We start from the raw sequence: 18,598 nt of genomic DNA on the forward strand, positions 1-18,598 counted from the left end.
CTAAGAACAGTGGGTTAACTACCTGTTCAGGGGCAGAACGACAGATTTGTACCTTGTCAGCTCGGGGGTTTGAACTTGCAACCTTCCGGTTACTAGTCAAACGCTCTAACCACTAGGCTACCCTGCTGCCCTGTCTGGCTGGAAATCACGCACAGAATGAGCAGTATGGCTGGTGGCATTGTCATGCTGGAGCGTCATGTCAGGAAGGTACCACATGAGGGAGGAGGATGTCTTCCCTGTAACGCACAGCATTGAGATTGCCTGCAATGACGACAAGCTCAGTCCGATAATGCTGTGACACACCGCCCCAGACCATGACGGACCCTCCACCTCCAAATCAATCCCGCTCCAGAGTACACGCCTCGGTGTAAAGCTCATTCCTTCGCCGATAAACGCGAATCCGACCATCACCCCTGGTGAGACAAAACCTCGACTCGTCAGTGAAGAGCACTTTTTGCCAGTCCTGTCTGATCCAGTGATGGTTGGTTTGTGCCCGTAGGCGACGTTGTTGCCAGTGATGTCTGGTGAGGGCCTGCCTTACAACAGGCCTACAAGCCCATGCCAAGCCCATGGATTTTTACAAATTATCTTTGAAAGACAGGGTCCTAAAAAAAGGGACGTTTCTTTTTCTTTTTTTCTGAGTTTAGTTTCATGAAGTTACTAGATATCTGATAGAAACCCACTAATAGTTTCATGAAGTTACTAGCTGTAAACTGGGTTGACTCCCAAGCGGCTGACTGCGTCCTCTTGTCCCCTTGTCTCATCTAGTTGGCCCTGGAATGATGCCCCACTTCCCCCCAGGGCTGTTTCCTTTCTGGGGTCCCTTCCCTGGAGCGGCTCCCCCTGCTGGTGCTCCTGGTCCCCCAGGGGCCACAGACGCCCCTGGGGCCACAGAGGCGGCTCAGACTCAGGGCGCTGGTGAGTCTCGTTTCTACTCTCTGGTACTAAGGCATCTGTCAAATTGTCAGTCTTATCATTTCTGAATGGGAGGGTAGACGCAGACCAATCTTCACATTCTAGTCAATTAGAGGTTTCCCTGACCGAGATGATGAAATGGCCCGTTCCATACAGAATCTCAATTGAGCATGCTTTTTGGTCCAGGACTAGACTTCCTCTGGGTCTGGAAGACCAGCCCTAAAGTGTCTGTCCTAACATTCTGTGAACATTGAAGTCATAATTTCTCCTTGTGTGAATCAGGTACCAGTCATTCCACAGGGGCCAGTACAGTCGGTGCTGCTCCTGCTCCAGGAGGCCCTATGCCTGGGTTCCCCTTCCCCTCCTTCCCACCCCCACCGTTCCCCTCAGCTCCGTGGCTGACTATGCCACCACCTCCACCGTTTGGTAAGATCTGGATTCATTCCTACTTAATCCTTCACTTATAAAGGAAGCCTCCATCATGAAAATAGTATTGTAGATGGGCCACCATTTTCAGCAATTCTAGCAACAGTTTTGTTCTTATTTACCCTGTTGCCGAGGGAGGGCTGTTGCCGAGGGAGGGCTGTTGCCGAGGGAGGGCTGTTGCCGAGGGAGGGCTGTTGCCAAGGGAGGGCTGTTGCCGAGGGAGGGCTAAGATGTTCACAGATCTGTGTTAAGGCTGGTATCTTGAATAACCTTGTTATACTGTGTGTTCTGTCCTAGTGTCATCCATGCCCCCTCCTCCCCCGGCCCTGTCCACCATGTCAGAGGCTGAGCTGGGGGAGCTGGAGCAGGAGGGCCGTAGAGGCCTGGAGGCCAGACTGCAGTGTCTCCACAACATCCACACTCTACTGGACGCTGCCATGCTCAACATCCACCACTACCTCACTACCGTCGCCACGCTCACGTAATGATGCCTTGTTTTCATTTTTACACGGGTCAACATTTCCATTTATTGTTTAGCATATGATTATCATGCTACTCCTTTGCTCCTCAGTCCTCCTCAGTCAGAAACCAGCAGCGCTGCTGGAGAGGCCAGCGGATCATCTCCTCCCTCCACTAGTGCAGAAACCCAGGAGAACCAGGAGAATGACTCTCAGAGCAGTACAGGTAAGTCCTCCTATTGACTGACTGATATTGTGAAGTGAACATGAATCATTTTGTAGGAATCCGGACTAGCTGTTAGTGGGATTTTGAAGCGGTATGATTTACACTGTAGACACATTTTCTCACTTTTGTTTTGCTCCTCTGTCTCTTACTGTCCAGCCGCTGAACCTGAAGCTGTGAATGGGGCCACAGGTTTCTCCCAGCCAGACTCTACCACGTTGGGCGACAGTGAAGACAAGCGGGATGAAGAGGAAGGAGATGGAGAAGAAGTCGGCGAAGACGGAGAGCCCAACCCTTCAGAGCTGAGGCGCCGTCGTCTCCGCAAACTCGAGACCACACCCCTTCCTCCTGACCACTGATACATGCCTACTGATGCATTCTGGGAACTGACTTATCAATCAATACATTATTGATTACCAATCAATAATAAGAGATGTATTTTATTTTTCTCTTTTTCCTCTCCTGGCTCTGCGTTTTGTGCTGTTTAAACTCAGACAGCCAAGAGAGAGGAAGAAGGAACAACCGTTTTGTTGTTGGAACATATTAAAAGCAAGATTGTTTTCTTTTTCAACTGCCTGACATCTTACCATCCATATGCAGGTGTTTTGTTTCACCACTCTTCACCCAATACTGAGGAGTGATATTCAAACACACAGACCGGACTTCTTCAAATACAGACCTGACCGGAGATCGGACTTCTTCAAATACAGACCTGACCGGAGATCGGACTTCTTCAAATACAGACCTGACCGGAGACCGGACTTCTTCAAATACAGACCTGACCGGAGACCGGACTTCTTCAAATACAGACCTGACCGGAGATCGGACTTCTTCAAATACAGACCTGACCCGGAGATCGAACTTCTTCAAATACAGACCTGACCGGAGATCGGACTTCTTCAAATACAGACCTGACCCGGAGATCGAACTTCTTCAAATACAGACCTGACCGGAGATCGGACTTGATTTCTTTAAATAGACCTGACTTCTTCAAATACAGACCTTACCTGAGAGCTGATTTCTTGGTCAGTGACAGCAAAGTGGACAAGTGTTTTAAATCTCAGGTCACTGCTACTTCTCCTTCTACCGTGGAGTCAATCAGTCAATCCAACTGTGAGAGGTTGCCTTTTTCTTCGTCACTGTAAAATGTATCCCCCTTATTGTCCTGCTTGTCAGACTGTGTTACATGGAGGCCTGACCCTTTTGAGTTAAAGCAATGTCTGAAATGGGCCCCCTATTCCCTACGTAGTGCATAGGTCTCTGGTTGAAAGTAGTGCACTATCTAGGGAATAGGGTGTAGCCATTAGCGTCCTGAGTGATGAGATTATACTTTCTGTTTTTGTCATTTCGGATTTCTCAAGATTTTGCTGCGGGCGGGTTATTATAACGTAATAGGAAAGTGGGTTGATCTAACCTGTACATACTGTAAAGTTTTACTAGGAGGATCTGTACATACGGCAGAATAAACCAATGAAATGTTGCTGTTGTCAGAGCTCACGTCCACGTCTTCGATGGGATGTACGACATCAACGGGTTCACTATTAGGAGCTGAATATTCATCTCCGCTATCTAGAAAAGACAGACCAACACAAACTACTCAGCTGGTGGAAAACCTAGCGCCTATATTCCCTCTTCATATTTACTATAGTGGTAGTGTAGGGGCTCTTCAATCAATCCATAGCACTATTGACAATTAAAGGCAATGTTCCCGGAGTCCCAGAGACTGCATTCACGGTAAACGCTGCACATGTCGGCTCAATAGGAAATTACCTTTAATTTTGAGGTAATGTGGATTGAATCCAGCCCTAAACTGAGGAAAAGGGCACCAACCTAGAATGATTTTTTTGTTCACGTGTGTTGAGACGCATTTTACTGAACAAAAATATAAATGCAACAATTATTTGAATTAATAAGGAAATCAGTCAATAGAAATAAATTAATGTCCTAATCTATGGATTTCACACGACTGGGCAGGAGTGCAGCCATAAAATGACACGAGGCAATTTATGGTAGAGAAACGTTCTGGTGGACATTCAAGTCAGCATGCCAATTTAAATCAAATTTTATTCCATGCTCCCTTAAACTGAGACATCTGTAGCATTGTGACAAAACGGCACATTTTAGAGTGGCCCTTGATGGTGCACCGGTGTAATGATCGTGCCGTTTCAGCAGCTTCTTGATATGCCACATCTGTCAGGTGGCTTGATTATCTTGGCAAAATAAATAATAAAAATGCTCACTGCACAAAATTAGAGAAAAAGATTTTCATTCGTATGGAACATTTCTGGGATCTTTTATTTCAGTTCATGAAAACACGAGAACTCTTTACATGTTGTGCTTTTTTGTTACACAATCTTGAGTACATTCTGTTTAGCTATGAAGCACCTAGAAAAGTCCCTTATAAAATGGATGCTGGTGAGAGAAGGAAGAGGTATTTGGTCCATAACTGCTAAAACGACAGGTAATATCTGATTAAATAAGTTAGTTTACTTCAATGTACAATCACATAAAATGACAAAACTAATCTGTTGTCTGCATTACTTATGAAAGTGGTCATGCCTTTAAGCTAGACGGCAAGTCGGAAACAATACCTTTACAAAATAATGACATTTAGTCCTGTCAGAAAAGTTGAAAATAAACTTTCTAATAATGGAATGAATATAGCCTGAGTGTCAGTGTTTGTCCTCTTACCACCTCCGTTGACAATGGCATTTGACGGACAAGGAGTTGACATGAAATAGCACAGAGACTTGCAATCAAATCTAATGACTGCACAGGTCAGAGAACAAAACACATTGCGACCAATCATAGGAATTAAAAAATTAAAAAATAAAAAGAGGCTTCGTTGGAGATGTCGGTCATCAGTTGATCAATAAAAAATAAAAAAAAGGTGCATAGTTACTCTATTTAGTGACGAGGTTGTTTTTTTTGTGTGTGCAAAAACACCAGTCAATTAGAATGGAGGTATTGCTGTCTGCAGCTGGAAGCGATCAAAGCCAATTTATACTGGATTTGAAAATGTGGTTTGAGGCTCCGTATGGGAGGGTGTGACAACTGCAGAGCCTCCAGAGGCCAAACTGAGCGCCGTACCACAATCGCCGTGCGCCTCACCAAATGTTGTAACAATGTGGAGGTTTCCACATAGCTCCGCATTGACATGATTGGTTGACGGTAGGCGAGGGCGGGAGGTTCTGTATAAAAACACAGTCACTTCCTTGACAACAGCTCGGCGAAGTACGGACGCGCCGACTCACTGTAAATGCTGCATGACCAAAGTAGATGTCGGATCGACCGCGCAGCGTCTTTTAGCAACCTGAGATAGAGCGCTTCAGCATTTCACTGCAGACAGACAGGATCGATGTGCGTCCCAAATGGCATCCTCTAACCTACATAGTGCACTACATTTCACTAGAGTCCTATGGTCCCTGGTTAAAAGTAGTGCACTATAAAAAGGGGAATTAGGGTGCCATTTGGGACAGAGGATAAGTTAGTTCTGTGGTGTAGAGTAAAAGGAGTGGTGTTGGTTCTGGTCCAGAGGGTTACTGGCGAAGACGAGAGGTGTCGTCTCCTTGATGGATCCATACCAGCTGGTTAAAAGGAGACAACAGTGTAAACAGTAAATCATTTGTTGTTGCAAATAACCACACAGGTGAATTGATTATTACACAGTTAGGTAAAAGTCCAAGGTTAGGGCCAATAAATACCCTTTGAATTCAGAAAGTAGACTGAAATTCCAATTTCCACATGGTTTTGCCCCAGCCCGGGTAATGTTTAACAGTTTATTACCTTTGGTGTGGATGTGAGCTGTTGACCCAAGGAACACCCGTGTCAGCGTCTTCCCCTGCTGGGTCATCAAAGAAGTACGGCCGCGGTACTCTGTTGCTGTTGGGCATACTACAGCCCTGCGACAGGAGGAAGAAACACGTCAGAATGGGACGACACATACAAATCCAGAAATAGAAACCAAACATAGGTGAAGTGAAACGTAGGGAGAGAGACCCTAGAGGTCAGGAAGGAAAGAGAACAGAAACTAACATCTTCTTGAGGTGGTTGGCGGACTCTGAAGATGAGAATGAGGAGGCTGGTGGGAAGCAGCTCCCATATGAAGAGAATTACACCGAACGCCAAGTAACCCCGGTCTCCCAGTTCACTACGCAGGTCAGCCTGAGGAAAGACAAGCACTGTGTTACTGTGCGTGTTTGAGGTTGAGACATTGCAGACGGACTCCAGAGAGTCACTGATCTAAAAATCAGCTTGCATCCCCAATAACTACAGACGACGCATCGACGTCGCTACGGACGACGCAGTGACATCGCTACTGATAATGTATCAACATTAGAGATTCTTTCTCAAATAGATCCCCTTAGACAGATTTCCCAGTGACATCTTGCCAATGTCACTGAATCAATTCAACCATTTTGTATGTTAACTATACTGAACAAAAATATAAAACTCCAACATGTAAAGTGTTGGTCCCATGTTTCATGACCTGAGATCATTTTCCAGACGCACAAACATATTATTTCTCTCAAATGTTGAGCACAAACGCGTTTCCGTCCCTGTTAGTGAGCATTTCAATAAGCCCATTAAACAGCTTGTTCATTACACAGGTGTGGGGACAATAAAAGGAAACTCTAAAATGTGCAGATGTGTCACAACAACGCCACAGATGTCTCAAGTTTTGAAAGAGCGTGCAATTGGCATGCTGACTGTAGGAATGTCCACCAGAGCTGTTGCTAGGCTCCCCAGTGGGTGGGCCTTTGCCCTCCCAGGCCCACCAATGGCTGCACCCCTGCCCAGTTATAGGAAATCCATAGATTAGGGCCAAATGTATTCATATCAATTGACTGATTTCCATACATACATATATATACACATACACACAGTGTGGAGAACAAGTATTTGATAACCTGCAAAATCGGCAGTGTATCAAATATTTGTTCTCCCCACTGTATATATGAACTGTAACTCAGTAAAATCTTTGAAATGGTTGCATGTTGCGTTGATACTTTTGTTTCAGTGTACATGAATAAAGCTCTTTACCTGGTCAGAGATATTGTACCAGTCAAAGTCAAAGGACTCCACTCTGTGATTCTGGGACAGTATGAGAACTGCCAGGTTGTAACATGCTCGACTAGCAAAGAGCAATATTACACCTGCTCCTAGTACTGCAGTCTGGCACACTGTTGTTCCCTGGGGGAAGAAGACACATACCAATCTGCACGTAGTACTGATTGGCTTGGAACTACTCATTCAACTCAACTTCAAAATGAATTGAAAATAAAATTACGCCGACACGATCTAAAATATAAACATTCCCACCTCCAGAAATAAACCCAATAGCATTTTGGTACAACTATTTAAACATATTAGACCATGTATGGTCCATCTTATCAGGTGTGTTTTATCAATAACAACTTTCTCCACTAGAACTAGATATTCTACTTTAAGGTTGTCCCATTTCTCATTCACCAGACACTTCCTCCCAATTAGCTTGGGGATACGGTTAGGAATAGTTACAGTTACAGTTAGTGGAGAATGAATGTCATAAAAGCATGATTGTTATGTTAAATTGTTATGTTGAATTCGCTTTTAAGGAATAGCTGATTAACTACAGTCAGGACTCACCTTACTGTGCAGGTGGATACCTACAGTCTGGACTCACCTTACTGTGCAGGTAAGGGCTGGTGGATACCTACAGTCTGGACTCACCTTACTGTGCAGGTAAGGGCTGGTGGATACCTACAGTCTGGACTCACCTTACTGTGCAGGTAAGGGCTGGTGGATACCTACAGTCTGGACTCACCTTACTGTGCAGGTAAGGGCTGGTGGATACCTACAGTCTGGACTCACCTTACTGTGCAGGTAAGGGCTGGTGGATACCTACAGTCTGGACTCACCTTACTGTGCAGGTAAGGGCTGGTGGATACCTACAGTCTGGACTCACCTTACTGTGCAGGTAAGGGCTGGTGGATACCTACAGTCTGGACTCACCTTACTGTGCAGGTAAGGGCTGGTGGATACCTACAGTCAGGACTCACCTTACTGTGCAGGTAAGGGCTACAGACTGGACTCACATTACTGTGCAGGTAAGGGCCACAGTCAGGACTCACATTACTGTGCAGGTAAGGGCTACAGACTGGACTCACCTTACTGTGCAGGTAAGGGCTACAGTCTGGACTCACCTTACTGTGCAGGTAAGGGCTACAGTCTGGACTCACCTTACTGTGCAGGTAAGGGCTACAGTCTGGACTCACCTTACTGTGCAGGTAAGGGCTACAGTCTGGACTCACCTTACTGTGCAGGTAAGGGCTACAGTCTGGACTCACCTTACTGTGCAGGTAAGGGCTACAGTCTGGACTCACCTTACTGTGCAGGTAAGGGCTACAGTCTGGACTCACCTTACTGTGCAGGTAAGGGCTACAGTCTGGACTCACCTTACTGTGCAGGTAAGGGCTACAGTCTGGACTCACCTTACTGTGCAGGTAAGGGCTACAGTCTGGACTCACCTTACTGTGCAGGTAAGGGCTACAGTCTGGACTCACCTTACTGTGCAGGTAAGGGCTACAGTCTGGACTCACCTTACTGTGCAGGTAAGGGCTACAGTCTGGACTCACCTTACTGTGCAGGTAAGGGCTACAGTCTGGACTCACCTTACTGTGCAGGTAAGGGCTACAGTCTGGACTCACCTTACTGTGCAGGTAAGGGCTACAGACTGGACTCACCTTACTGTGCAGGTAAGGGCTACACTCTGGACTCACCTTACTGTGCAGGTAAGGGCTACAGTCTGGACTCACCTTACTGTGCAGGTAAGGGCTACAGTCTGGACTCACCTTACTGTGCAGGTAAGGGCTACAGTCTGGACTCACCTTACTGTGCAGGTAAGGGCTACAGTCTGGACTCACCTTACTGTGCAGGTAAGGGCTACAGTCTGGACTCACCTTACTGTGCAGGTAAGGGCTACAGTCTGGACTCACCTTACTGTGCAGGTAAGGGCTACAGTCTGGACTCACCTTACTGTGCAGGTAAGGGCTGCTGGATATCTACAGTCTGGACTCACCTTACTGTGCAGGTAAGGGCTGGTGGATGGGGAGCGTCGGGTTAACAGAAGCAGTAATGCAGCTAGACAGACAGCCTCAAAGATGAAAAGCAGGTCGTTGACCAGCACTCGTATCAGAACCAGACTCCATGTTTTAGTTCCTGCTCCTCCACTGCCCCCGTTCCAGCCAAGAGCAGCACACACCACGTTGACACACAGGAACACACCACTCAGGGTGGCGTAGAAGCACCGCGCCCAACATCTGAGAAGAGCGAGACGTGTCAATGCAAATTATTTAAATAAAGCTACTTCAAAACCACTAAAAAAAGGACACACAACAGCAAGTGATTTTTAGGGAAGTGGAACTCACAGTCCATTGCCGGGCTCAGTGTCAGGGTTGTACTTCTCTCTCACTTTGAGTAATACCTGTACACACAAAGGAGAATAGAAACCAGACGATAGTTGAAGTAAACACATACTAGTCTTTAACAAATACTTTGTCTCAGAACCTGAAAACCAAAACTTGCGTGCGTCGGCCAGCTTCTCGATTTAAAAATCTGTCAGGAGTGTCAAGACTAATGCTTTCATAACAAATCAGAACTCAGAAAAACTTGTCCCGCAAGCATGTCATGTGATCTAAGATATAATATGTGTGTCTTACCTGAGTGAAGTAGAGGTTGATGAGACTGAGGGTGAAGAACTGCAGACAAACAGGGAAGCAGTAAAGGAGCCAATAAAACACTGTGGCCAGGTGATTGGCTTCCAGGGCATTATGGAAATAGAAAGAGAACAGAGTGGTACGAAGAGCCGCCCAGAGAAGACAGAGGAACAGAAACACACTCTGGTAGCTCCAGCGCTTGTGTCGGTAGAGAAAGAGGAGCCAGAGCTGAACGTAGACTACCAAGAAGAGACTTCCGTAGAGAGTAGTGTAGAGGATGGTAAATCCAAGCTGGACTGATGGGGCCACGGCCGGGTGCAGAGGGAAAGGTGTAGGCAGGGTAGAGTTCGAGGGTAGAATTGGTGTGACTGGAACTTCCATTGAGGTGAATGGGAATATAGGCAATAAGATAGATATTTCCCTTGTCTATAAAATGATCACATTTATTAGCGTTTGAAATAAACACGGGAGGATTTCAGTGTGTCCATTTTTAAAAAGTGCGATTAAAACACTATCTTCAGAGTGGTTTGAATAACATGGTCCTCTGCCTCAACACTTTGTCACTGTGGTAGAGGTAGTAGAGACAACTGTAAAGAGAGACAACAACAAAACAACGTTGTGAAAAGACAGAAACCCTACAGTAGACTACACTGTGACGTCTTGGCTATCTTTATAAAAAAAGGAGCTCGTTATGCAATACATGGAACTCAGTGTACAGAACAAGTTGTCACAATAAAAAGTTGTACAGCTGACTTAACTTAAGGCGTTTACAGACGGGCCTTTGATAAACGGCAATTGAACCGCGAGGAAATCCGCCTACCGTTTGTAGTGACAAACGGTCCCGGTAGTTGTCAGATCGAATATTGTCATTAAAAACATGGTTTGATTGGTTTACAAAATGAACGCCGCTCAAGACATCGGCTAATTTCATATGAGCACCGCTCACTGGAGCGAACAGCACTGACCGTGCTTCTTGCGTTTTCCGCCTGCGGCGCTACTCCCATTGAAGTCTATGAGACCCTCGCGGCCCATCTGTAAGCGCCTTGACGAGCCACCAGCCGGTGGTTGGGGAGTTTGAGACATAGCTAGCTGAGTAACAGTCCAACTTAGTCTGATTAAATCAGGCTGTAATACACAATTAATTGGTAACTTATATACAGCCTGAAACTAATAACTGCAAAATCGTGCACATGTGCCTTTCTTTCCTAGCCCAAATGTTGAACAACATTTCTTTTTGACTTTCTCCACCTGTTTTCTGTGCGATTTGTCTTTCAGCTGCTCGAAATGTGAGACAAAATATCATCAGGAAAGTATCGTTCAGCCGAACTTTAGAGCCCAGGTACTGACGTTGACGTTTCTATCACCTGGCACATGAGCTAAACAGTTCATAAAGTATTCATACCCTTTGACCTTTGCCACATTTTCTATTACATTTATGTATCAATACAACAAAGGTACTACAAAGATACAGGCATCCTTCCTAACTCAGTTGCCGGAGAGAAAGGAAACCGCTCTATTACAGAGTTTAATGGCTGTCATAGGAGAAAACTGAGGATGGATCAACCACATTGTAGTTGCACCACAATACTAACCTAATTGACTGAGTGAAAAGAAGGAAGCCTGTACAGAATAAAAATATTCCAAAACATGCTTCCTGTTTGCAACAAGGCACTAAAGTAATACTGCAAAATATGTGGCAAAGCAATTCACTTTTTGTCCTGAATAAAGTGTTGTGTTTGGGGCAAATCTAATACAACAAATTACTGAGTACCACGCTTTTCAAGCATTGTGGTGGCTGCATCATGTTATGGGTATCATGTTATGTTATCATGTTACTGCGGAGCTTTTTCAGGATAAAATATAAAACAGAATGGAGCTAAGCACAGGCAAAATCCTAGAGGAAAACCTGGTTTAGTATGCTTTTCACCAGACACTGGGAGATTAATTCACCTTTCAGCAGGACAATAACCTGAAAAACACATGGACAAATCTACATTGGAGTTTCTTACCAAGGGGTCAATGAATGTTCCTGAGTAGTCGAGTTACAGTTTTGACTTAAATCGTCTTGAAAATCTATGGCAAGACTTAAATGGTTGTCTAGCAATGATCAACAACCAATTTGACCGAGCTTGAAGAATTTTTAAAATAATAAATGGGCAAATGTTGTACAATCCAGATGCGCAAAACTCTTACAGATTTACCCAGAAAGACTCACAGCTGTAATCGCTGCCAAAGTTGATTCTAACATGCATTGACTCAGGGGTGCGAATACTTATGTAAATGAGATATTTCTGTATTTCATTTCCAAAAACGCGTTTCAACATATTCATTATGTGTAGATGGGCGACAGAAGAAAAAACATATGATTTAATCGATTTTGAATTCAGGCTGTAACACAACAAAATGTGGAATAAGTCAAGGGGTATGAATACTTTCTGAAGTCGCTGTAGCTGCAGACTGCAGTTAGTATGCATGCATCGCATGCACACATGTTTGTTCATGACTGAAGGCATGAGCACATGACGGAAGTACATGCAGGCAATGGGCATACTAACTAGGTTGTTCTTGTTATGGCTCAGTCTAATGAAGTCAAGCAGGCCATTTACATGGTTTTGTGCATGTGCCAGGTAATTTAAATTTCAACTTCAGTACCGGTGTGGTAATACTTTGTGGTTCAATCTGTGTTTGAAATTCGCTGCTCGACTGAGGGACCTTACAGATAATTTGTCAGCACAGATGGTTTGTTTTGGTAGCAGGTTAGGTTAATTAACGTGGAGGTTAAGTGAATTAACGTAGCAGGTTGGGTTAATTAACGTGGAGGTTAAGTGAATTAACGTAGCAGGTTAGGTTAATTAACGTGGAGGTTAAGTGAATTAACGTAGCAGGTTAGGAGAATGAGGTTACAGCTAGGGAACATAGTTAGGGGTTGCTTTCAGTTGTCAACAACTGCTGTCCCTGACGTCACCAGTAGACAGAGCTGTAGGTTACGTCATCTAGACAAACGTAAACAAACCAAGGTGTATCTTGTGATGTGTTTTGTCCTATATTTATATTGAATTTATTTATCTATTTTAACCCCAGGACCCCGTCCCCGCAGGAGACATTTTGGTAGGCCGTTATTGTAATTAATATTTTGTTATTAACTGACTTGCCTAGTTAAATGAAGGTTCAATAAATAAAAACACCCAGCGCTCTAAGAAGTCAGGTTAACAATGCAGGGCTTGTCTCAAATTTCGACCATCTAAAGGACCAACACCACCGTCAACCGGTAGATTAAGTTCAAATGTATTTTTATTCAACATTCTGGCTTGTAGTAAAACATTTAAACGATTTTGCAGTCATTAGTTTGAGGCTGTTTACACCAACTAATTGTGTATTACAGCCTGATTAATCAGACTGTCCAAATCGGTGTTGTTTACTTTCTACATTGGGGATTTCCCACTCCAACTAGGCGACTTTATCCCTTTCAATTTAATCCTCTTCACAAACTAGCAGCTGAAAAATATAACCCGAAGACTAGCTAAACTAACCTAATCTTCAATGCTGACGGTGTGATTATCTGCGTAGCTAAAATAACAGCGCGATAACGTTAGCCAGCTACAGTCAGCAGCTAATTAGATCAACTGGCTTTGTGAAAACTCACGTTATGTGGGCCAGCTGACGTTACATCTTTTCTTTTACTCTCTCGCTCAATAGTAATACATACATTGTGGAAATGTTAGTTTGACCAGTTACAAAATAATTAAATACTAACATTTGTTACCTTATTCGAAGATATCGCTCCGGACAGGGAGGTTTACAAAATGTAATCTCGATTTACTTCCTCGTAGTCAGACATGACGTAGTACAGTGGGGGCGGGGTTTACATTTAAACCAACTATCGTACCAAACCTGTAGGGGTCAGCTTTGTTCTATTCTCTCTGTGATCACTCTTTCGATCAACGTCGACACCCAGGGGGTCTCGTAATGACCCTACACACACACACACACACACACACACACACACACACACACACACACACACACACACACACACACACACACACACACACACACCAGACATAGGTGGGGTAGAGAGATATGTGAGGTGGGGGAGGCAGGGGAAGAATCTGGGAGAGAGAGAAGTGAGGAAGAGGAGAGAGAGAGGGAGAAGGAGGGACAGGGAGAGAGGAGGGAAAGGGAGAGAGATGAAAGGTGAAGGGAGGGAAGTAAGGAAGGAGAGAGAGAGAAGAGGGAGATTGAGGGAGGGGGAGAGAGCGACAGAGAGGGATGGAGAGGGAGAGAGAAGGGAGAGAGGGATGGAGAGGGTGAGAGAGGGACAGAGAGGGTGAGAGAAGAGGGAGTGGGTGAAAGAAGGGGGAGGAAGAGAGAACAGAATGAGGGAGTATACTCCCCCTACCTTGTCACAACACAATTGATTGGCTCAAATGCATTATGAAGGAAATAAATTCCACAAATTAACTTTTATGAAGGCACACCTGTTAATTGAAATGCATTGCAGGTGACTACCTCATGATGCTAGTTGAGAGAATGCCAAGAGTGCGCAAAGCTGTCATCAAGGCAAAGGGTGGCTATTTGAAGAATCTCAAATATAAAATATATGTTGATTTGTTTAACACTTTTTGTTTACTACTGTATATGATTCCATGTGTGTTATTTCATAGTTTTGATGTCTTCACTATTATTCTACAATGTAGAAAATAGTAAAAAAAATAAAGAAAAACCATTGTTCTAAAACTTTTGATCGGGAGTGTATATATATATTTTGTTAAGTACACAAATACGAACCATTGTACACCTCGATCATACCACATCCCTTTCTCAGGTTTCACTCAACAAGGGGAAGGCAGTTTCCTCTTACATGGGTGGAACGTTGTTACAGGACGGAGCGAGATGCAGCTTTAAATAAATGAAAAGGTGTGTTTGAGTTGCCCGTCTCTGTAGCACTCAGCCTATACACACTAACCAAGAGTATTGGCTGGATGCACTATGAAGTGGTAATGCTTCTCTCCCTCTCTCTCTCTCTCTCTCTCTCTCTCTCTCTCTCTGTCTGTCAGCGTACGTTTTGACTTTCCCTCTCATCCCTTTACACTCTCTTATCTCTGTACTCCTTTCTTCATCACGCTTTGAAAGTCTTATGAAATGTGATTTTAGTTGGATAGAGCTTCCTTTAAATAACTTGTATTTTCTGTGTAACCATGTGTATCTTAAATACAGACTCAGAATCTTCAAACTTAACAAGAAAACAATTTGACAATTTCTAAATTTCTAAATCAGAATTTCACAAGACTTTCAAGAAAGACAATCCTAAAATACAGTGTTACAAGTACACAGCATATGAAGAGGATGGGAACATTTGAATAACTCAGAAATGGATTGATAACCCATGAGGCCACAGCCCTGGCGCAGAGGGTTAATGATCTGGCTGCAGATTCCAGGTTGAAACCCACTTATTCTAAAAACATATATCTAAAAACAAAAATGTATGAAATTGAGGCTCAGATAAAATCTATTAAAAGAAAGGATGTCTTTATTTCATCCAGATATATAAATACAATCAGAAATTCCTCATTTTGACTAACTGTAAAACTAAAAAACTAAAAAATTAATCATTGTGTAAAAATGGACTTTTCAACTATTAAAAACGCACCGGATATATTTCCTTCTTTGAGATGCTTGATATGGTCCCCTATGGCTCATTTTTATTTTTATCTGAAAAGCAAAAGTGACCCTAACCCATTCATAGATGCCAACTGCTTTATCGCCTATTGACGATAGTATCTTCTGGTTGGGGGAATTTTGTTAAGATCCCTGACACTCTTTATGAACCTTAAAACGCATCACTATGAACCTTAAAACGCATCTCTATGAACATTAAAACGCATCTCTATGAACATTAAAACGCATCACTATGAACATTAAAACGCATCACTATGAACCTTAAAACGCATCTCTATGAACATTAAAACACATCTCTATGAACATTAAAACACATCACTATGAACATTAAAACACATCTCTATGAACATTAAAACGCATCACTATGAACATTAAAACACATCTCTATGAACATTAAAACACATCACTATGAACATTAAAACGCATCACTATGAACATTAAAACACATCACTATGAATATTAAAACACATCACTATGAACATTAAAACGCATCACTATGAACATTAAAACACATCACTATGAACATTAAAACACATCTCTATGAACATTAAAACACATCACTATGAACATTAAAACACATCTCTATGAACATTAAAACACATCACTATGAACCTTAAAACACATCACTATGAACATTAAAACACATCACTATGAACATTAAAACACATCACTTCACATCACCGTCATTGAAAATAAGAATGTGTTCTTAACTGACATGCCTGGTTAAATAAAGGTAAAATTAAAATTAAAACACATCACTACGATTTTGGAAACATAAGGAAAGCATCTTCCATATCAGCGCAAAATTATTTTCATAAAATCAAAAGTGTAAATTACTGCACATACAGTGGGGCAAAAAAGTATTGCAGGCGAAAGCCTGAGAAAAATCCAATCAGGAAGTGACTGATTTATAAACCTCTGCGTTCCTATGCGTCCCTATTGAGCAGTGAAAGGGATATCAACCAGATTCCTTTTTCTATGGCTTCCCTAATGTGTCTAGTGTCACAAGACATACAGTGGGACAAAAAAATATTTAGTCAGCCACCAATTGTGCAAGTTCTCCCACTTAAAAAGATGAGAGAGGCCTGTAATTTTCATCATAGGTACACATACATTTGTATGTAACGTTTATGGTAGTAATTTATTTAACTTTGTCTCCTCGGTAAGAAAAGCACCACTTATTTTTTAAATTAGGAATCCAATGTGCCAATTGTTTATTTCTGTGTTTACGTGACTAATGCTACTACTTTTTGGAAAATGTGTTGTATAAGTTTTGACAGACAAAATGAGAAGAAAAAAAATCCAGAAAATAACATTGTAGGATTTTTCATGAATTTATTTGCAAATTATGGTGGAAAATAAGTATTTGGTCACCTACAAACAAGCAGAATTTCTGGCTCTCACAGACCTGTAACTTCTTCTTTAAGAGGCTCCTCTGTCCTCCACTCGTTACCTGTATTAATGGCACCTGTTTGAACTTGTTATCAGTATAAAAGACACCTGTCCACAACCTCAAACAGTCACACTCCAAACTCCACTATGGCCAAGACCAAAGAGCTGTCAAAGGACACCAGAAACAAAATTGTAGACCTGCACCAGGCTGGGAAGACTGAATCTGCAATAGGTAAGCAGCTTGGTTTGAAGAAATCAACTGTGGGAGCAATTATTAGGAAATGGAAGACATACAAGACCACTGATAATCTCCCTCGATCTGGGGCTCCACGCAAGATCTCACCCCGTGGGGTCAAAATTATCACAAGAACGGTGAGCAAAAATCCCAGAACTACATGGGGGGATCTAGTGAATGACCTGCAGAGAGCTGGGACCAAAGTAACAAAGCCTACCATCAGTAACACACTAGATTTTGAGTGAAAACCTCCTTCCATCAGCAAGGGCATTGAAGATGAAATGCTGCTGGGTCTTTCAGCATGACAATGATCCCAAACACACTGCCCGGGCAACGAAGGAGTGGCTTCGTAAGAAGCATTTCAAGATCCTGGAGTGGCCTAGCCAGTCTCCAGATCTCAACCCCATAGAAAATCTTTGGAGGGAGTTGAAAGTCTGTGTTGCCCAGCAACAGCCCTAAAACATCACTGCTCTAGAGGAGATCTGCATGGAGGAATGGGCCAAAATACCAGCAACAGTGTGTGAAAACCTTGTGAAGACTTACAGAAAACATTTGACCTCTGTCATTGCCAACAAAGGGTATATAAGGGTATATAACAAAGTATAAATACAAACTTTTGTTATTGAGCAAATACTTATTTTCCACCATAATTTGCAAATAAATTCATTAAAAATCCTACAATGTGATTTTCTGGATTTTGTTTTCTCATTTTGTCTGTCATAGTTGAAGTGTACCTATGATGAAAATTACAGGCCTCTCTCATATTTTTAAGTGGGAGAACTTGCACAATTGGTGGCTGACTAAATACTTTTTTTGCCCCACTGTATTGACAGGGTTAGGGTTAGTGTTTCCACACGGCCATACAGTATCTCCATGTTACTGAAGACATAGACTACCTGTGCTTATTTGCTATCTAGCGTGCTCTGAACACCAGTAAGCTAACTGGGGAAGAAGTGTGGTTCAAATGGAGACACACATAGCTTGTGGATCTGTGCTAAACTGCTACAGTTAAAAAAAGGTTCAATAAAAATAAATCTTTTATTTAAAAGATTATTTTGAAAAGACAAGGTGGATATCAGCATTTGTTTCAATGATGCTTATTGGGGCGAAAGGTTGCAAGTTCAAATCCCCGAGCTGACAAGGTACAAATCTGTTGTTCTGCCCCTGAACAGGCAGTTAACCCACTGTTCTTAGGCCGTCATTGAAAATAAGAATTTGTTCTTAACTGACTTGCCTAGTTAAATGAAGGTAAAATAATAAATAATTGACGTTTATAAATGTTAAAACACAGCGTCGGGAATGAACAGTTGACAATGGAGTCAATCGTGGGCGAATGTCACCGCTGAAAACCTGACATATGGAGAAGGGTTTTCGAGAGCTTAAATGATCCAAGATCAGCACTCATAGTCTTAGATACCTAGGAAACATGGGCCCAGAAGTACGCAGCATAACAAGAGGGTGGGTGAATGACAGGTACCAGTATTTACCTGGGTTATGACTAAAAAGAAAAGGGTGGATTTTTGCTGATTGACCATACTGCCATGGCAACCATACTGAAAAAATAAGATATAAG

The 18,598-nt window shown here is 42.9% G+C and overlaps 2 protein-coding genes across 5 annotated transcripts in view; one reads left to right on the top strand and one right to left on the bottom strand.

The window, feature by feature from the left end:
* The window catches only part of LOC135526761 (E3 ubiquitin-protein ligase synoviolin-like), a 10,919-nt gene extending 7,417 nt beyond the window's left edge, over window positions 1-3,502 (top strand). For all 3 annotated transcript variants that reach the window (XM_064955398.1, XM_064955397.1, XM_064955399.1), the window contains 5 exons: window positions 769-918; window positions 1,198-1,341; window positions 1,639-1,822; window positions 1,913-2,025; window positions 2,182-3,502. In XM_064955398.1, coding sequence (XP_064811470.1) covers window positions 769-918; window positions 1,198-1,341; window positions 1,639-1,822; window positions 1,913-2,025; window positions 2,182-2,381 — 791 coding nt within the window. In that variant the 3' untranslated portion in view covers window positions 2,382-3,502. The remainder of the gene's footprint in view (window positions 1-768; window positions 919-1,197; window positions 1,342-1,638; window positions 1,823-1,912; window positions 2,026-2,181) is intronic.
* Window positions 3,503-4,271: 769 nt separating this feature from the next.
* gpr137 (G protein-coupled receptor 137) lies at window positions 4,272-13,556 on the bottom strand. Of its 2 annotated transcripts, none has more exons than XM_064955400.1 (8): window positions 13,483-13,556; window positions 9,723-10,306; window positions 9,432-9,487; window positions 9,083-9,323; window positions 7,066-7,215; window positions 6,058-6,186; window positions 5,809-5,924; window positions 4,272-5,609 (listed from the first exon to the last, which is right to left on the bottom strand). In XM_064955400.1, exons 2-8 carry the CDS (start codon window positions 10,098-10,100, stop codon window positions 5,510-5,512), a joined length of 1,170 nt encoding a protein of 389 aa, XP_064811472.1. In that variant the 5' UTR covers window positions 10,101-10,306; window positions 13,483-13,556; the 3' UTR covers window positions 4,272-5,509. The 2 variants fall into 2 exon arrangements, with proteins under 2 accessions (XP_064811472.1, XP_064811473.1); XM_064955401.1 differs by having other exon boundaries at window positions 13,474-13,546.
* Window positions 13,557-18,598: the final 5,042 nt, after the last annotated feature.

Source organism: Oncorhynchus masou, chromosome 32, assembly GCF_036934945.1.
Source record: "Oncorhynchus masou masou isolate Uvic2021 chromosome 32, UVic_Omas_1.1, whole genome shotgun sequence".
In the NCBI taxonomy this organism is placed as follows: Eukaryota; Metazoa; Chordata; class Actinopteri; order Salmoniformes; family Salmonidae; genus Oncorhynchus; species Oncorhynchus masou.